This window comes from Argopecten irradians, chromosome 1 (genome assembly GCF_041381155.1).
Source record: "Argopecten irradians isolate NY chromosome 1, Ai_NY, whole genome shotgun sequence".
In the NCBI taxonomy this organism is placed as follows: Eukaryota; Metazoa; Mollusca; class Bivalvia; order Pectinida; family Pectinidae; genus Argopecten; species Argopecten irradians.
Window position 1 is genome coordinate 37,843,140 of NC_091134.1, and position 15,970 is coordinate 37,859,109.

The window sequence follows — 15,970 nt, forward strand, 5'->3', positions numbered from 1 at the left end:
AATGACAAGCTTGTGTGATACGCTGATTCAAAGAAAGTCATAAATGTCTGACATATCTTCCTCGCTAAAAAATGTAAATTACTGACATTGTATTTTACGATGTAGGAATGCATCTTCTGAGTTGTGAAACCGGTAACATATTATATCCGACAAAACGTTTGTATGATTAATCATTCAATTAACAATAGCCTCAGCGTTTATAATTTTGTGACCTGTTCTTGACGGTTGAAATAGGCCTATCAATTTACAAAATCAACAATGTCAACAAATTATGATTCTTACTTAAAAACGTCTTTATCGAAGGTAAGTGATTTCCGATTACAAATTTAGTTTTCGTTCAAACACTACATTGTTTATAAAAATTATTTTCGACGTAGATACATTTTCATGGAAATGAAAATTGACCCTGAAAATAGTTTCCTTTAATTTGAATATAAACACATCTCCCCTATTCAAGATTGGCGTTTCTTTAGACAAGATTTTGCTGTAAATGGGAATTTTAGAATACATGCCAACTTTGCCAAATGACATTATTTATAAATGCATGTGTTATATGTTGTAAATTAAATAAATATTATATTCATGTTTATCAACTGCATGTGTTGTTGTACATTAAAGATGCTCCACCGCCGACAGAGCTGAGCATAAATGATATTCATCATTTGAACAATAACTAGCGTTTAATCGTGTATATATATGTCTAATTAACACAAAAAATAATATGAAATAATTTATTTTACCTTTGGCGCATGCGTAATCAGTATTTCATTCAATATAAGATATAGTGCCACAGAGTTTTTTTGGGATGCAATTAATTATTTTGCATATTTTTAATTTGAAGTAAAATTAGAAGCTCAAACTTTTCAATGGTGGTAATGGTGTAAAGTAAGTAACTTCTGTAACTGAAGAAAATACTAAGTCGTCTGTTCCTGCTTTTCATAGTGAAAAAATACTATTTGTCAGCGGTGGAGCATCTTTAATTAGCTTACATACATGTACTTCTCAGTTATTGTAAACTTTTTTAAAATATTGAAAAAGAATATTTATTTTCTTTCAGTATAAATATGCAGATATTGCCAAAAGAGATGTTCTCAATGTATTTCAACAGTTCAAAGATCTTCGTCCAGCATATGATTCCTATAGTAAGTGCATTAGTTCCTATAGTTGCGAACACCAGGGTTGGGGTCAATTACAAAGCAATGTAATTCATTACAATTACAATTACTTAGTCAAAACTCAATTACAATTACAATTACTCAATTTTGTAAATGTAATTAATTACAATTACATTCAAAAACTAATTAATTACAATTACACATTACATTTTCTTAATATGTTTATTTTAATAACATATATTCACAATTGTATAGTCATACAATATGAAGCATTTATACATATATAAGTCACTATCAGTTAATTCTGATAGAACACATGCTTCACAAAATGTACATTTAAAATTTTTCAGACTCTGATGATGATAAAATGCAATAATATTCAAAAATATGAATATACTGAATACCATAGTTCTATTTCATATGTAGCAGCAAAAAAAACAGATTTGAACCTGCTGGTTTATACTGTATGATCATCTTATGGGACTTTAAATGTTATCTCTTTCATATGAATATACACTGTAGTGTACATGTATAGTCATGTACTGAACTATGCATTGCCCAATATTGTTAGTTAAGATTATGATTTGACTAACATTATGTTAGTGTCCTTAGGTAAACCCGTTGATTATAATAAGGCATGCATACACGTCCACAGCTCAGTCGTCTGTATTATATAACCTTGTTCAAAAGTAGACCATATGCATGTCAACAAGACAAAACCGTATTCGCCATAATTAATGCCCAGGGTGCCTAAATAATTGTAACAAATGGGGGCTTATTAATGAACCAAAATGTAAATTTGGGACGAAAAAAGTCAGCCATATTTAAATCTTTCTGTACTCATGGCACATTAATCTGTTTCAGTAAACATGCATATACCCTTTATTACGGTATATCGTGATTCACATATAAAAGACTTGGCAAGTTTATGTAATATGGGACACAATGCTGATGTTAGAGGCACCGCATGTTGTAAATCATTGTCAAATCCATGGAAAGGGAGGGTTTATACAAGTCTTCTCCAAAAGAGGGGAGGGGGGCTCTTATTACGGCGAATATGGTATGTTCTTAAACAAAGAATTTGACCCTAATAAAGCAAACAGGACTCTAATGTGAACTTCCTGCATGAGCATTTGGTTATTATTATTATAAAAGTCAAATTTAACCAGAGATGGGAAATGACACTACCTGATTCATGCAGACTTGTGACTGGGACTCAAAACCTTGTGTCACCAAATTATTTGTTATGATTTCATTTAGACCAGGCCATTCTAAGTCATGTTAATATAAGCATACCGTATTCAACCCAATAAGTACCCTATAATGGCCCATATTAAATACAGACTGAAAATATGAAAACCTTCAGGTTTTTTATACAATATCTTTTTGCAAAGTTATTTAAATATATGGCTTAAAATTTGAGCAATAATTTTATGAATTGCTAGTCAAAATTTAGTTCTTTTAAGCACCCTCTTATTTGTTCATTTTCAAGCATCAGGGCTCTTATTGGGTCGAATATGGTAATTGAGCTTCATAAATGATGATATTTGTAACATGATTATTTCACAATAAATGCATGGAAAAACTTGCTATATGGCATAATTAAATAATGTATTTACTTGCAGTTTTCAATGATGGATCGAAGAAAGAACTTTTGAATTTGGATGGAACTATTCCAGTGTCATACAGAAGTAGGTATCATACAAACATAAACATTGAAACACTTTTTTCTAAACTGCCTCATTATCATTATATGACATACAACATCCCTGTATGTATATGTATGTTTTACTTTTAACAGATGTGACATACAATATCCCTGTATCATATGTATGTTTTACTTTTAACAGATGTGACATACAATATCCCTGTATGTATATGTATGTTTTACTTTTAGCAGATGTGACATACAATATCCCTGTATGTATATGTATGTTTTACTTTTAACAGATGTGACATACAACATCCCTGTATGTATATGTATGTTTTACTTTTAACAGATGTGACATACAATATCCCTGTATGTATATGTATGTTTTACTTTTAACAGATGTGACATACAACATCCCTGTATGTATATGGATCCTGGACACACATCCGTACAACCCTCCCATGGTGTTTGTCAAGCCTACCAGTAGTATGCAGATCAAACAAGGCCGCAATGTGGACGCTAACGGCAAAGTAGATCTGCCCTACGTCCGTGACTGGAGATATGTAAGGAGTAGATAAACAAAAAATGCAAACTTTCTTCATACTACTTTGCATGGACTTGAATCAAATTACATCTTATCTATTACTAATTTAATATATAATCATAAATCACGGTCGAATGCCTGGATATAAGGATTGCCCCGGTAAAATTAGGTTTCCAATGAACTTTTATCAATATTTTAGTAGGTAGGCCTCAACCCAAGCTTATAAATGTATATAAGAATATAAAATGCAAACAGTACAATTTTCCACACTAGTTGTCAATATATTGTGATTTAATCCCGAGACTTTGTATTGATGGATGGGACCAAACAATATCCTAAATGTTTTAGAACTCAGAAGCTTAATTATTTATTAGTGTTTGTATTAAAAATTAGGTCACAATACAGATAATTCATAAATATATATATGAAATCATGTGTTCCTTAATGCATGCTTAACAACTTAGCAATATTTGGTACATACCTACACTGTCTATATTTCAGCCTCAGTCGGACCTGCTTGGGTTGATCCAGATCCTTGTCATCGTGTTTAGTGATGATCCTCCGGTGTTCTCGAGAGCATCTACACAGAGATCACAACCCTACCAGCAGCCACAGGGCTCCAACCTGCCATACCCGGCACAAGGTATGATCGTGCCTAGATGAGTAGTGTGGGACTTGCTAAATATTTTTAGAACACTATATTGTTCTTTGTAAATGTGACTCATTAAGATTTGAAAATTAGTGTTCTTGACTTGCATTAAAAATTCTTTGTAAATTGCTGATATAAACATATCTAAATTTATCTTATTTTATTTCTTATTCATTAACCCCTGAAATGTTTTAATGGACTGGTCTAATCTTTGATTTAGAAAAGACTTTTTGTGTCTTCAGGAATGAATAAAGTTATAGTGATATAACATATAATAACCATACCTGGTAGTGTGCTTTAGACAATTGACAAAATTTAATGTTCTAGCTATTAAATATATGTACCTGTATAATGTCTAAGACTCTTCATATATGAGTATGGTGGATATGGATATCAAAGGGTATAACATAAACAAATGTCGTAAAAATACCAAGATTATAGCATTTTATAGTTTGTTGTACAAAACAAAAAAGTCAGTAATAATTTTAGTGCAAGTGTACTCGTACTATTATTTTCCTTGTTGGGTGTAGAGTCTGTGTACATCCGCTATGCGCAGATTCCAAGTCTAAAAGCGTTTAATAGATTTACATCTTATAGCCAATCTGTAACAGATTTCGCCATGATTTAGTGACACCAAACTTTCAAAAACATATATTAAGAATAACATATATTAAGATATACTTGTCAGCGATAATCTACTATACATTAACAACAATGACATTACTAAGTGCTAAATGCATTTGTTTTCTGTAAACTTCAAGCGGCGTATCATACAAACTCTTGCAACGTCACGATATTCTAAGCATCTGATCGACTTTGGAAACTTCTGGAGCAATACAATGCAATTTAGGTTTATACAGTCAATAAGAGAAAGAGACGAAACAGATAACTTTTAGTACCCTCAACATATTTAATATCTTTCACATCGTCCTAGGTGTACGTTGCATTATCGCTTACTAAACCCGGTGACCATAGACTGCATTTGCTGCAATTCTAATTAATATTTATGAAATTACACAGCTTTGTGAAAGAGAAACAGAATAAAAAACACATTATAAAATATCAGTCTGAGTGTCTTAGCTCTAGATCTAATGTACCCCAGAAAGGCGTTCAAGCATGTCACAGGTAAGTCACCTCGTGCACAGAAACTGGACTGTGTTCTAGCGGACGACTATTTTGAACAGGGAAACAAGTGTATCGCATCAATATCAACATGATTATAAACACACTTTTATGTAACAAAGAACTTCAAAGTAATTTCACATTTAAAGTTCTGATGAAGTAAAGGAAAGTATTAATTACAATGCACAAAGGGCGTAAACCATCTCCTTGCAATAGTCCCAAGGATAATGAGCGAAAGTGCTAGGTACACTTGTTGCAGAGGATGATTTCATTGCGGAAATTAAGATTAAGAAGTATTTAGCGAGCACTTAATGTCTAACAGACATATTTCTAGTCTAAAGATTAAATCAAAACATCTGTTCATCAATTTCTGTTAATATATTTTGTTTAACTTAAAACTTGGAAGACTCTCAGTGTTTAATTCAAACTGTACATTGTTGGTCCCAACCAAGCTTTTCGCTATATATTTGCATACACTTTAACACCATGAATATTCTGATCATTCAGAGATTATTAAAAAGATGTTCAGGTTTAATTTTACCCTGGTCCTGCCAAATTTTAGTTAATGAGTTTCATATATAGATGTTAATGTTTTTGTGGATTGATTTATTTTAAGCCAAATGTTATAACTTCTGCTTATATACATGTATTACAAGTTTAACACAACTGGTTTGTTAATATTCAGGAGGATTTCAGATGCCAACCCCTGGTGGTACTGGATCCAACCCTCCAGCATACTCCCCCTATCCCTCGGGGGGTTATAACCAGCCTGGGGGTGGGTCCAACTTCAATTACCCAGGAAACTTCCAGCAGCCACAGGGATTCCAAGGCTACCCACCTAGTACTGGAGGATATCCTCAAAGTGGTCAGCAGCAGTACCCATCACAGACACCGTACCCAGCGTACCCGTCACAGTCGCAGTACCCCACATCTACAGCCAGTACAGGTAAGACTCATAAAAACCTTAATGGTGTAGTACCCATCACAGACACCGTACCCAGCGTACCCGTCACAGTACCCCACATCTACAGCCAGTACAGGTAAGACTCTCATAAAAACCTTAATGGTGTAGTACCCATCACAGACACCATACCCCGCGTACCCGTCACAGTCACAGTACCCCACATCTACAGCCAGTACAGGTAAGACTCTCATAAAAACCTTAATGGTGTAGTACCCATCACAGACACTGTACCCAGCGTACCCGTCACAGTCGCAGTACCTCACAGCTACAGCCAGTACAGGTAAAACTCATAAAAACCTTAATGGTGTAGTACCCATCACAGACACCGTACCCAGCGTACCCGTCACAGTCACAGTACCTCACATCTACAGCCAGTACAGGTAAGACTCATAGAAACCTTAATGGTGTAGTACCCATCACAGACACCGTACCCCGAGTACCCGTCACAGTCACAGTACCCCACATCTACAGCCAGTACAGGTAAGACTCATAAAAACCTTAATGGTGTAGTACCCATCACAGACACCGTACCCAGCGTACCCGTCACAGTCACAGTACCCCACATCTACAGCCAGTACAGGTAAGACTCATAAAAACCTTAATGGTGTAGTACCCATCACAGACACCTACCCGAGTACCCATCACAGACACCGTACCCCGAGTACCCGTCACAGTCGCAGTACCCCACATCTACAGCGTGTACAGGTAAGACTCATAAAAACCTTAATGGTGTAGTACCCATCACAGACACTGTACCCAGCGTACCCGTCACAGTTACAGTACCCGACATCTACAGCCAGTACAGGTAAGACTCTCATAGAAACCTTAATGCTGTAGTATCATAAAGCATCATTATATGTTTTCTTGTTGCACAAATTTGGCCGTTAGTTCTTATTGCACATGTGTAATTTGGGTGTGACACAAAGATGACCCTTACATCTTATTGCACATGTGTAATTTGGGTGTGACACAAAGGTGACCCTTACATCTTATAGCACATGTGTAATTTGGGTGTGACACAAAGATGACCCTTACATCTTATAGCACATGTGTAATTTGGGTGTGACACAAAGATGACCCTTACATCTTATAGCACATGTGTAATTTGGGTGTGACACAAAGGTGACCCTTACATCTTATTGCACATGTGTAATTTGGGTTTGACACAAAGATGACCCTTACATCTTATAGCACATGTGTAATTTGGGTGTGACACAAAGGTGACCCTTACATCTTATAGCACATGTGTAATTTGGGTGTGACACAAAGATGACCCTTACATCTTATAGCACATGTGTAATTTGGGTGTGACACAAAGATGACCCTTACATCTTATTGCACATGTGTAATTTGGGTTTGACACAAAGATGACCCTTACATCTTATAGCACATGTGTAATTTGGGTGTGACACAAAGGTGACCCTTACATCTTATAGCACATGTGTAATTTGGGTGTGACACAAAGATGACCCTTACATCTTATAGCACATGTGTAATTTGGGTGTGACACAAAGATGACCCTTACATCTTATAGCACATGTGTAATTTGGGTGTGACACAAAGATGACCCTTACATCTTATTGCACATGTGTAATTTGGGTTTGACACAAAGATGACCCTTACATCTTATAGCACATGTGTAATTTGGGTGTGACACAAAGGTGACCCTTACATCTTATAGCACATGTGTAATTTGGGTGTGACACAAAGATGACCCTTACATCTTATAGCACATGTGTGTAATTTGGGTGTGACACAAAGATGACCCTTACATCTTATAGCACATGTGTAATTTGGGTGTGACACAAAGGTGACCCTTACATCTTATTGCACATGTGTAATTTGGGTTTGACACAAAGATGACCCTTACATCTTATAGCACATGTGTAATTTGGGTTTGACACAAAGGTGACCCTTACATCTTATTGCACATGTGTAATTTGGGTGTGACACAAAGATGACCCTTACATCTTATAGCACATGTGTAATTTGGGTGTGACACAAAGGTGACCCTTACATCTTATTGCACATGTGTAATTTGGGTGTGACACAAAGATGACCCTTACATCTTATAGCACATGTGTAATTTGGGTTTGACACAAAGATGACCCTTACATCTTATAGCACATGTGTAATTTGGGTGTGACACAAAGGTGACCCTTACATCTTATTGCACATGTGTAATTTGGGTGTGACACAAAGATGACCCTTACATCTTATAGCACATGTGTAATTTGGGTGTGACACAAAGGTGACCCTTACATCTTATTGCACATGTGTAATTTGGGTTTGACACAAAGATGACTTTTGTTTTTCTCAAATCATTGGTTTGTAGGTTGGGTTAACAAAAGATGATCCCTGTTTGAGTGTGTGTAATTTAATCTTTACTTAAACTTTGAAAAAGGGTTCACTTAGGTTTGATAGCTTTATTGTGACCAATCCTTTGGTATTCTAAGATATAATAATATATGATTAATTGTGACCAATCCTTTGGTATTCTAAGATATAATAATATATGATTAAATGAAATCAAAACTTAAGACCAAAATTGTAATCAAGTTGATATAAACTGTGTATAACTTTATGACACTCAATCAATTATCTGTTATGAATAAGACACTAATTGTGTTAAATTTTATACTTTGACCTTTGTCCTCTAAAGTTCATGGCCTTGAATGTTATTCTTTATTGTTCATTGATTATAACTTCAGTGACAAGTGCTGGTCCAGGCGGCCCTGGGAATACCAACACTGTGACAGAGGAACACCTACGGATGTCACTTCTGTCGGCTGTCGAGGATAAAATGAAACGAAGGCTGAGGGAAATATTTGAACAAGCTCAGGTAAGAATCTATTTTGGTATTTAAATTATTCTAGAATCGAAAAAGTACTATTTTGATTTTCTTTTGGTATATTCTAGATCTTACATTCCAGATCATGATCATGAAACACACTTAAGTGTAAAAACAGTCTTAAGTTATAGATTAGCCAATCAAAAACGACTTTACAAAAGTTACACATATTTGGTTGGTTAAGTCAGAATTTAAGTCTAAAACTGTTTCATAATCCTGCAGCCAGTTTAACGAAGTTAAGTGGGGTATTCTGGAATTGGGTTGTTTGTCTCTCTGTAGGCGAACTCTCAAACTCCTTAATAGATTTTGATAAAATTTGGTACACAGAACACTGACATAAAGGGGAGTTGAGTAAACTATATAGGGTTCTGCAATGTCCCTTATTGATGGAGTTATTACTAAATTTGTGCAGCTAGGGGTATTAGTTGTCCACTCTGGCAACAGTTCTAGTTAAAAGTAGTTTTAATTTTGGATTGGCAAATCAGATCAAATATAAAGAGTTGAAGGACAGTCCTATATGGAACTGCAAAAGTCTGAATTTGAATTTCTGAGATGGGTTATTACAGTAATTATAACATTTAAATATAATATCAGAAATTCTACACAACATGACACATTTGGGTTTAGATTCAACAGAATCGTCAGCTCTGCTTTCATGAATTGCCGTATAATTCATGGGCTATACATCTTATACATTGCTTTTGAACTTTGGTAGGCTGAAATGAATGTACTGCACAAAACACAGACTGATCTACTTCAAGGGAGACAAAAACTTGACAAAATGATGAAAGATCTTGATACAGAGAAGGTATGAAAATGTATTGTTTATTTGCATATTACAGAGTTACTGCCCCTGTGGGTTGGTACCGACTGTTGTGAGTCATGTTTTTATGAGTGTTAGGTCATATTTTTCTGAGAAAAAGAAATGATTTTTGTTCAAAAAGTAACGACATCACAATTGATACTTTCTATCAAGGGAACTGACTCTGTAATATGCAAAGACAGAAAATGGATAGACAATAACCCTAATGTTGCTAAAAGTTTTAAGCCATGTGGTTCTGACAAAATTTCTGTTCCCATATTTCAATTATATATGGAAAGACTTGTATTTGACTTAAGATCATCAAAAATTGAATAAGTGTTCTGTCTAAAAAAAATTTATTATAGTTTTTATTTTATCAACAATTTAATCTCTTCTGTTCATTAAAAACTGTTGTTTCAATTTCAGAACGACATTGAGAATAACATCCAGATGCTAAAGGAAAAAGATCGTGAGGTGAAGGAAGCCCTGGAGAGGATGGGAAAACAGGATTCACTGAACATAGATGATGCAGTGGTCACAACAATGCCACTGTATAAACAGTAGGTTCTTTCTTACCGTTCACAGCCATTGCTTCCTAAAAAGGAATATTAGCAATCATGTGTGTTTTTTAGGTTATATCAAAATGAACAGTAATTGTCAGAATAAACTATTAAATTTCATCATGTAGTTTTCAACATAATTTAATTTTCTCAAAAAAAATAAACTTCCTTCAATTTCTCAAACGTAATTAAATTCAAATAATCTTTTTGATAAGATTGGCCATATATCAGTGTTGTCTCCCCTTAACAAGGTAGTGAACTAGTTACAAACTTGGTATTAAATTGGGGTTATCTCCCTTTGACAGATTAGTGACCAATATATTTAGTCGTTATGTCTTAGTTATCTCCCCTTAAGAGTTACCTAAGTAAACTCGTAACATACATGGTCATTATATCCGGATTACATATGGTATCATATCATGTAAGTTTGATTGACTAAGTAAACGTTATCCTGCTGCCTGCAGAATTCTGGATGGTTTCACGGAAGTACTCAGGTTATCAAGGGTCCACTGTAAAACATAATATGCATTTATTGCCCCGGTGGCAGTGTGATATAAATCTTTTAACCCGAAGGTATAATATTTCTCGAGGGCTTGCCAGAGGGAAATATTACATCTGAGGGTAAATAAACTTTCATTTCACACTGTTATACCGAGTACATAAATTGTTTATTATTCTGAAATTTCTGATTTCGCTTCTCTGGAAATAAATATCACTTACAGTATATTCACGAAGAATAAAAACTGTTGTTTCACGCTTCGTCTGTCATTGTTGTACAATCTGAAGAGGAGATGACTGTGTGTGAAAGACAAGCATTCACCATGGGGGCATATTTATTTCCTCCGAGGGAAATACAATGTTTTATTTCCTCCGAGGGAAATACAATGTTTAATTTCCCTGTCATGTGCTGTTTATCAGCTAATCACAGACAACATGAGGTATAATATTAGTTATCTCCCCTTTAAAAGTTAGCCAACACATCATATATTAGCTCATTATACCTGGGTTTACTTCATAGTATAGATGAATTATTTCAGACAGGATATAATTATATCTGGATCATTTCACCTTACAGGTTAGTGAACTCTTTTGCTGAGGAACAAGCAATAGAAGATGCATTGTTTTATCTTGGAGATGCACTGCGCAAAGATGTCATTGATATTGATGTCTTCCTTAAGGTCAGTTCCATACTACACCTCTTCATGTGTTAAAGACCACAGTGTCATGGATTCTTGTGTGTTTGTTTTCTAAACCGTTGTCACATAATATTTGGTTTTAGACTTCGAAGAATTCAATGAATTTTATTGAACATGTTTTGTAAAACTTAGTAATTCAATCCACAGTTCTTCTTGCTACATTCCAATAAGTTATAAAATGATTTGTATTCCAAAATGCATATGTATGAAGAGTTAAAACTTTGTCAATCTTCCATAGCAATCATCTTTAATGATCTATAAAATACAAATTTCGGGTTCCATTAATAATTTTGTATTTCTGTTGCAATAATGTTATTTTTTATTCTTACAGCAAGTACGAGAGCTGTCCAGAAAACAGTTCATGTTGCGCGCATTGATCACCAAATGTCGAGACAAGGCAGGATTGCCTCCCTTGGCCTGAGATGTTTATTGTCTACAACCACAAGGCAGATACAATAACAAACTCTCCTAAATCGTTTTCCAAAGTTCAACGATGGACATTTCTGTCGAAGGCATTACAAAGAACTTCTTTAATATTAAGTAGTTATGATACTGGGGATTATGATTGTTTTCAATCTCTGTATTTGTATTTTTGTTTTGTAAGAGATAAAAAAAAGAGAAAGAATATTTCCTGTCAATATTATTTATCATTATCCTTGCATCACAGATATTTATGATGGAGATAAATTAAGTTTGATTAATTAAATAGTAATTGGACAGCATTTGTACTTTCCCTTTTTTCTTTTCTGATTAATATGAATTAATATAATTAAAATCATAGAGAAGGAATATGTGAAGAACATTATAGTTGTTAGTATGTGATTACATTGTGATTTTTAAAAGTACAGTGTTTTAGGTATTTTGGAATCTAGTTCTAGTAAATGTATACCAGTTTTTAGCTTTAAAAATTGTGTTCATTATCAATGGGTTTATTTCAATCATTTAAATTTTCTACAATCATTCCTTTTCTTGAAGGAGGGAGGGGGAAAAGTATAAACATGTCGAGTGTTGATGAATATGTTTCCTTACAATTTTTACGTTAGGTCAAGATAATTATAATGATCGATTTCCTACTGTATAGCAGCTTAATTCTGTGAGTGCTTTATTTTAGCTATACATGTGTTAACGTTTTTAGGAAACGGTGAACGGCAAAATTTTAGCTACACAAACATGCACCGTATAGCAAACTTCGAAATATTGACCCTGCAAATTTGAACAACTATACAATATTTACTGTAAACCAGTTTTTTCCATTTCAAAACAACTGTGAAGATTAGCATATGCGGATTTAAAGATTCAATGGAAACATTATCAATATAAATGATATAGATACATGCATGAATTTGCAAAGATAAATTTTCTCGAAACATACATGGATCAAGAAATTCACGAAAAAGAAATTCTCATGTAAAAGAAAGCTGGTTTGCAGTAGTTTTATCACTGAATGTGAACTTTACTGAAGAATCGTAATTGTATCCTACATGTCATACTCCCATTTTGAGTATGACTGACTTCTATATATCATAAACATAAATACTACAGTGTTAGTTGGGTGAGAGCTGGTGAGTTAGCAGATTTTCAGAGTAACTCAAGACATTTTAACAGCTTTAGCTAAGAGTTGTCAGCTTGCCTTTTATCTATATCTAGATATGGATCTCTGTATACTACACAATGTAGTTTAGGATAGAACTGTGTTGTTAGGGACAAAATCTTATTAATTTTCAATAGATAAATTTCTGTGAAAATGTTAGTAAAAATAAATCATTCGCATATTCTACTTTAAAGATTTGGAGTTAAATATTTCCGATAACCATATGCTTTTTAGTCACTATATGAATTAAACCATTTTGATCTACCGCAATTACTTCCCTTTGTAGAATACCTGCAGGAAAAGAAAAACTCTTACTAAGGTTTCATATTGACCAAGCATGGTGACAAATGTATGTACAAAAGTTGAATGTTGTATGTCTGTAAGGTGTTTGTGTGGTGGTATGCTGTTTGATACATAGCTCTGGAAGTGTGAATGAGGGTGCCAAACCCATCGCCAGACATAAATGTTTTTAAACCTTTTGTTGTGTATCATTGCTATGACAACAGCACAGGGACCTGAGAATCAGATGAAGTCTGTCATGTGAAAAGTAATTCCCAGGCCCCTGTATAAGTCAGATATATATTTCATCATTTTGTTATATATTTTGTACTCATTGCACCATGGAAGATCTCTACGGTTTTAGCACCTTGATTTTATTAAGCTTATTTAGCATTATTTTTAAAATCAAGTCAAGAAACTCAATTTTGAATTATAGCTAACAGAAATCACAGATTGTTTGAGAGGTTTTACTAAGTTCATGACTTACTCCTGTACTATAGATGTGTATACAGTATATAATACCATTGCTCTCCATCCCTATCTCTCTTGCTTTCTATAAGGGTTTCACTCCTACAACAAATTTATGTCAATCATGCAAGTTACTGATTATTTTTAATATTGATTGATAGTTGAATGGGTGTGTATGAAATTGTATTATTACGCTTATAAAACAGTATGAAAAATTTGTGAAGTGTTTGGTTTTTAACTTATCAGAAGTTGGCTATTACTGATAAAATTGCTGTCCATCTATGCTCCGTGGTACAATAGTCAGCCGACTGTCAAACTGACCATTATCATATGATGGACTAGCTATAGTAAAATTGCTGTCCATCTGTGGTCAGTGGTACAATGGTCAGCCCACTGTCAAACTGACCATTATCATATGGTGGACTAGCTAAATTAATATTGCTGTCAATCTGTGGTCAGTGGTACATTGATGTACAATGGTCAGACGACTGTCAAACTGACCATTATCATATGGTGGACTTGCTATAGTAAAACTGCTGTTCGTCTGTAGTCCATGGTACAATGGTCAGCCAACTGTCAAACTGACCATTACCGTATGGTGGACTAGCTAAAGTAATATTGCTGTCCATCTGTGGTCAGTGGTTCATTGTTCTACAATGGTCAGCCAACTGTCAAACTGACCATTACCATATGGTGGACTAGCTAAAGTAATATTGCTGTCCATCTGTGGTCCATGGTATAATGGTCAGCTGACTGCAAAATGACCATTATTAGATGGTGGATTAGCTAAAGTAATGTTGCTGTCCATCTGTGGTCAGTGGTACATTGTTGTCCAATGGTCAGACGACCGTCAAACTGACCGTTATTATATATTGGTCTAGCTATAGTAAAACAGCTGTTCGTTTGTGGTCTGTGGTACAATGGTCAGCCAACTGTCAAACTGACCGTTATTATATGGTGGACTTGCTATAGTAAAATTGCTTTCCATCTGTGGTCAGTGTTACAATGATCAGCCGACTGTCAAGCTGACCATTACCATATGGTAGACTAGCTATAGTAAGATTGCTGTCCATCTGTGGTCAGTGTTACAATGATCAGTCGACTGTCAAACTGACCATTACCATATGGTAGACTAGCTATAGTAAAATTGCTGTCCATCTGTGGTCAGTGGTACAATGGTCAGCCAACTGTCAAACTGACCATTATCATATGGTGGACTAGCTATAGTAAAATTGCTGTCCATCTGTGGTCAGTGGTACATTCTTGTACAATGATCAGCCGACTGTCAAACTGACCATTAGCTATAGTAAGATTGCTGTCCATCTGTGGTCAGTGGTTCATTGTTGTACAATGGTCAGCAGACTGTCAAACTGACCATTATCATATGGTGGACTAGCTAAAGTAATATTGCTGTCCATCTGTGGTCAGTGGTACATTGTTGTACAATGGTCAGCCAACTGTCAAACTGACCATTATCATATGGTGGACTAGCTATAGTAAAATTGCTGTCCATCTGTGGTCAGTGGTACATTGTTGTACAATGGTCAGCCAACTGTCAAACTGACCATTATCATATGGTGGACTAGCTATAGTAAGATTGCTGTCCATCTGTGGTCAGTATTACAATGATCAGCCGACTGTCAAACTGACCATTACCAAATGGTGGACTAGCTATAGTAAAATTGCTGTTCGTCTGTGGTCAGTGGTACAATGGTCAGCCCACTGTCAAACTGACCATTATCATATGGTGGACTAGCTAAAGTAATATTGCTGTCCATCTGTGGTTAGTGGCACATTGTTGTACAATGGTCAGACGACTTTCAAACTGACCATTACCATATGGTGGACTAGCTAAAATAATATTGCTGTCCATCTGTGGTCAGTGGTACATTGTTGTACAATGGTCAGACGACTGTCAAACTGACCATTATTAGATGATGGACTAGCTATAGTAAAATTGCTGTCCATCTGTGGTCATTGGTACAATGGTCAGCTGACAGTCAAACTGACCATTATCATATGATGGACTAGCTATAGTAAAATTGCTGTACATCTGTGGTCATTGGTACAGTGGTCAGCTGACAGTCAAACTGACCATTATCATATGATGGAAACTGACCATTATCATATGATGGACTAGCTATAGTAAAATGGCTGTACATCTGTGGTCATTGGTAC

The 15,970-nt window shown here is 35.0% G+C and overlaps 1 protein-coding gene across 1 annotated transcript; it reads left to right on the forward strand.

Annotated features, from left to right (window-relative positions):
- LOC138326744 (tumor susceptibility gene 101 protein-like) lies at positions 1 to 14,009 on the forward strand. The gene is made up of 11 exons (XM_069272757.1): positions 1 to 303; positions 1,058 to 1,142; positions 2,741 to 2,806; positions 3,166 to 3,329; positions 3,812 to 3,953; positions 5,767 to 6,027; positions 8,757 to 8,887; positions 9,612 to 9,704; positions 10,125 to 10,258; positions 11,334 to 11,436; positions 11,786 to 14,009. Exons 1-11 carry the CDS (start codon positions 259 to 261, stop codon positions 11,873 to 11,875), a joined length of 1,314 nt encoding a protein of 437 aa, XP_069128858.1. The 5' UTR covers positions 1 to 258; the 3' UTR covers positions 11,876 to 14,009.
- The last annotated feature ends 1,961 nt before the right edge of the window (positions 14,010 to 15,970 follow it).